We start from the raw sequence: 5222 nt of genomic DNA, 5'->3' as shown, positions 1-5222 counted from the left end.
CCTCGGATTTGAGTCTTTGTATTTTTAACAAAAAAATCCTAAAAATCCATTCAAATCCATTATAAAATCAAATTTATTAGTAAATCCGTAGGATTGAATAACACTTGATTTAATATAGAATTTATGAATCATTAAACCAATAACACATGATTTTAATACAGATTTGAAAATCATAGAACCAATAACACTAGATTTAATTCGGATTTTCAAATCCATTAAAATACAGCAACCAATAACCCCTACTTAATTGGTTTTTATGTTAATATATATATATATATATATATATATATATTTCATATCGTTTAAATTAAACTATACATCGTATGAAAATGTATAATTATATTTTGATATTTGCATTGAACATATATTCAAAATTTAATATTTTAATTTTGAAATATTCATTGTTTTTTAAATGATTATAATTTATTGAAATTATCCCACATTAAAAAAAAATCGTTGGTGTAGACTTTTGTTACCCAAATATGCAAATAATCATAAAATCATATGAGTAGAAACTTCATTTAATAAATATTCCTATTAAAAGTGTACTATATATATGTTAATATCATTTAAATTTAATTATATATCATATACGATAGATAAGATTGATTTTTTGTTATTTATTTACCCTAAAATGATTGCGAATAAACAAGAGTGATAATTTGATTTATATGCACACGCCAATTTATTACATAATAGTAACTGATTTCTTAGTTATTTAATATATATACTTATTATTTTATTATTTCATAATATTCAGAAAAACATAAAAAAAAATATATAAAATATTTATTCTGCAAAAGGTGCAGATCTTAACTTAAGTATGTACCTCTTTAATTATTTTAAATTATAAGTATTTTCAAAATCTCAGGTCAAAACAAACAAACGAAATGAAAATAAACTTCAAAATTAATATTTATATCGAACAATAACCAAAATGAAAACAAGAAAAATATTAAAAATAGATAGGATTGACACGTGAACGTAAACTTTTCATAACCATAATTAATTTTTAAATTACTAAATCATGATATAAAACCGAGCTGACATAGTTTCATTGTAATCAAATAGACCCGAGATTTTTCGACCTAAACGTTAGGTTCTTATGCGGTAAGTGATTTTTTGACCTAAAATTTTATTAAAAATGAGATCAGTTCATCAGTAAACAAGTTATGTAATTAACAAAAAGTCAAAAAATTGTTTAAAGACCAAAATATTAATTCAATCAAAAATATCAATTTATTTTTCCGTATAGTATTTTTTAAATAATTTTTATATAAATTTATCATGCGCAAGGCGCAGGTTTTATCTTAGTATAACTTTATTTGATTAAATCCAACAACATAAAGAAAGATAATGAAAAAGAAAAGCTTCAAAAATAGTATTTAAGAAAACCATCTATGAAACTTAAATACTTCTTAAAGCAATTGTACTTCCTACACCCCAAAGATATCCTATTTGCAATCCATACCCTAAATCCCTCCATTTTTCTCCCCCCATCACTACCATTTTCCCCCATTGCGACAGCCAGAGTCGTGGTATAGGCATGGAAAAAAAGGCAACAGCCTTCGGGCCCTTCTAAAATACTAACTTTTGGGGTTTCATTTCCTTTGTTATTTGGCATACTTTGTTTAACTAAGTACACCAAATAACAAAGGAAATGAAACCCCAAAAGTTAGTATTTTAGAAGGGAATTATTCTTGGGTTCACCTCCTAGGGTGAACCTTTCACCAACCAATAGAAAATTGTCATTTAAAATCTAGTATCTTTTAATTACGGAAACCAAATAACTTGGCAAATTATATTATTTTTTCAAAATAAAATTTAAAGATAAATAAAAATATTATATAAAAAACGAATTCAAAAAAAAAAAATGTTGTCAACAAAACACTAAACCCTAAACTCTAATACTAAACCCTAAACTCAAATCCTAAACCCTAAATCCTTGGGTAAACCCTAAATCCTTGGGTAAACCCCTAAACCCTAGGAAAAACACTAAACATGTTGTTAACAAAATACTAAACCCTAAACTCTAATCATAAACCCTAAACCCTTGGGAAAACCCTAAACCCTTGGGTAAATCCTAAACCCTTGGGTAAACCCTAAACCCGTAGGTAAACCCTAAACCCTTGGAAAAACACTAAACATGTTGTCAACAAAACACTAAACCCTAAACTCTAATACTAAACCCTAAACTCAAATCCTAAACCCTAAATCCTTAAGTAAACCCTAAATCCTTGGGTAAAACCCCTAAACCCTTGGAAAAACACTATCTTAAAAATAAATATATTTTTTAAAATTATATTTTTTTTAGAACTATTGTTATTTTTATTTATTTAATTTTTAATTTTTTATTTTAAAAGCATAATATAATTTGGCAAGTTATTTTGTTTCCTTAATTAAAAGATACTAGATCTAAAATGACAACTTTCTATTGGTTGGTGAACCTAAAAGTTCCCCCTAGGGGGGTGATTAAACAAAATGCATTTAACTTCATAATTTTGTTAGATGTACAAAAAGAATCTCTTTAAGATAATTTATTTCATTTTCTATTTGTTTTATTTACTGTAAATGTATCCATTATCCTACTTTATACATTTAACTGTTTTTGTCTTTCTATTGATTTTTTCATATATAAATTATCAAAAGAATTTAACTCATTTTATATATTCATATTTTTCATCTATTATATAAATTTATATACAGTTTCATTTATCATATTTTAATTAAATTTAAATATTTTGTTTTACCATTTTATATTTGATATTAATGTATTTTCAATATATAATATAACATATCATTATAACTAAATTATAGTTCTTTAATAATCTAATATTTTGCTCCAAAACCCCTCAGCATTGCACTAGCGACAGCACACTATAATTTTTTTTTCGGCTATTTTGTCAGAAACTTCCTCTGTTCGTATGCCATTTTGTGAACTCATCAAGCGTGCTCTCATCTGCTCTATAATGTTTCATTACAAACTCATGAAGCATAGACCATGTAAAATCTGGATATGCTCTTTCACCTCCTAATTCCGCTGGTGGCCTCACCACTTTGTCCATTTTTGGAGAAAGGAAGAATGCAAGTGTCTTTCTTTCGGTTTTGCTATTCACTAAGGCTCGATGCAAGCAACTCCTGTATATTCCGTTGGTTAGAGCCTATAATTAAGGAAATCCCGAAAAACAGGAAAGTGCAAAATTGTTAAATTCTTGTATTATTCAGTAGTCTCAGTTCTCAAACTATTTATAGCTTCTCTGAGAGTTTTATTGGAAATCATATACTAAATAAAATTTAGGGAAATTAAAGTCTCCAATTTATATATATACATGTTAAAAACACTTCTCCTCATGCATTGATCAAAGCTCCCATACAAAACTTGTTTCAGTTTCTTGTATTATTATTAGTCACCATTTCGCAAACTATTCGAGAAGTTCCAGATATGATATATATAGATATCTAAATACACAGAAAAACAAGATTAAAAGATAAAAACATCGAGAAGTTCCAGATATGATATACATAGATATCCGAAAACCTATCGCTTTAATTTTATGCATTGATTAAACCTCCTAAAATATTTTTAGAAAACAAGTGTTTAAATTTGCGGATTTTATTTTAAAAGTATATTTGCTCTTTCATTCATTGATATCAGAAGAAAAGGAAACGTTACCATGAAAGTGTCGCCAATGTTTACCACCAGTGCTTGAGGGTTAGGAAGTATTGCTTGCCATTGGTTGTCCACGAAAGCTTGAAGACCGTTGATTTGGTTTTGTTGAAGTATGGTTAGAGATGTTGGATCGCAGTGCGGTCCTGACCCTAGTACAACATTGGGTTGCTTGCACTGTGGATAGTAATTCAATCTAAATATCGACTCATTGTCTTCGAAAAACTCTTTGAAATGGCTCCTATTGATGCCAAGACTCATTCCAAGAAGCTCCATGATCTTCAGTGAAAGATCGCTCATGGCCTCCACGTATTCTTGATAAACAATCCTGCATATATGCATGGAACAAGATTTACGTACGATATATATATATTTTTTTTTTTGAAAAAAAGGCGTACGATATTTACTACATAACATATAAACGAAAATGAAAAAAGTAAAGCAAATAATCAATCGAGACCGAAAAAGAGTCTCTCATGTACCCAAAATCTTTGTATTCGTCACCCATCTTCTTAACGATGAACTCTTTAACATCTTGGGAGTGGTTCTCACTCTTCTCCCCTGGGGAGAATGCAAACGACAGCGTTTCCTTCCATGGAAGATTTTTTCTGAATCTTCCAACAAAGCTACTAGCATAACCCGAGCTTTCGCCCCACTTTCTCTGAGCCTTCTGTTTCTCACAACTCGGTGACTTGAAGAATTTGTCCATTAGTGTACATGCACCAGACAAGAGCTTCTCATCGATTCCATGGTTGATGACTAGGAAGAAACCATGTTGCTTTGCCGCTTCCGCCACTAGCCTTGTAGCCTCCGAGACCAAAAATGGGTTGCCAGAGAGAAAACCAGCGAGGTCGATGAGAGGAACTTGGAGGATCGGAACGTTTTTAGAGGGTTTATCATGGTCGGGCCATACAAACTCTTGAGGTATCTTGTCTGATTTATTATTTAAGTCAGCTGAATCAAAGATCATCAATGGGTTGTTTTTGTTTGCATCTTCATCGAATGTTTGAGGGAGCGTTTTGATGGATTCCATTTCATGTGTGAAAATGAAATGATAAGAAAAGATGTTTGATATCAGAAAGAAACAAGAACTTAAAAGGCTTTTTAAAAGAGAAAATAACGTTTTCAAAGGGTTGTTTTTGGTTGCATTTTCATTGAATGTTTCAGGGACCATTGTGATGGATTCCATTTCAATTGTGAAAATGAAATGATAAGAAAAGATATTTATTATTTGAAAGAAACAAGAACTTAGAAGGCTTTTAAAGGAGAAAATGACGTTTGATTTAAGCTTTTCTCAGTGTTGTCTGGTGTAAATGGGGAGGAGAAGAGCGACATCACTACAAGGAAACAGCAAGGATACTGAGGGAAAAAATCGTCGGAATTTCGTCGGAATAACGTTATTCCGACGAAATTCCGACGATTTTTTCCCTCAGTATCCTTGCTGTTTCCTTGTAGTGATGTCGCTCTTCTCCTCCCCATTTACACCAGACAACATGAGGAAATTCCGAGCACTACAAGAAAACAGCGACATACTGAGGAAAAAAATCGTCGGTAT

General features: G+C 30.3%; 1 protein-coding gene across 1 annotated transcript; it reads right to left on the bottom strand.

Annotated features, from left to right (window-relative positions):
* Positions 1–2903: 2903 nt before the first annotated feature.
* On the bottom strand, positions 2904–4704 carry LOC106317260 (gibberellin 20 oxidase 4-like). The gene is made up of 3 exons (XM_013755103.1): positions 4150–4704; positions 3674–3995; positions 2904–3161 (listed from the first exon to the last, which is right to left on the bottom strand). The coding sequence occupies exons 1-3, from the start codon at positions 4698–4700 to the stop codon at positions 2904–2906; spliced, it is 1131 nt and encodes a 376-aa protein (XP_013610557.1). The 5' UTR covers positions 4701–4704.
* Positions 4705–5222: the final 518 nt, after the last annotated feature.

This window comes from Brassica oleracea, chromosome C9 (assembly GCF_000695525.1).
Source record: "Brassica oleracea var. oleracea cultivar TO1000 chromosome C9, BOL, whole genome shotgun sequence".
Lineage (NCBI taxonomy): Eukaryota > Viridiplantae > Streptophyta > Magnoliopsida > Brassicales > Brassicaceae > Brassica > Brassica oleracea.
This window is presented reverse-complemented; position numbering and strand designations above follow the sequence as displayed.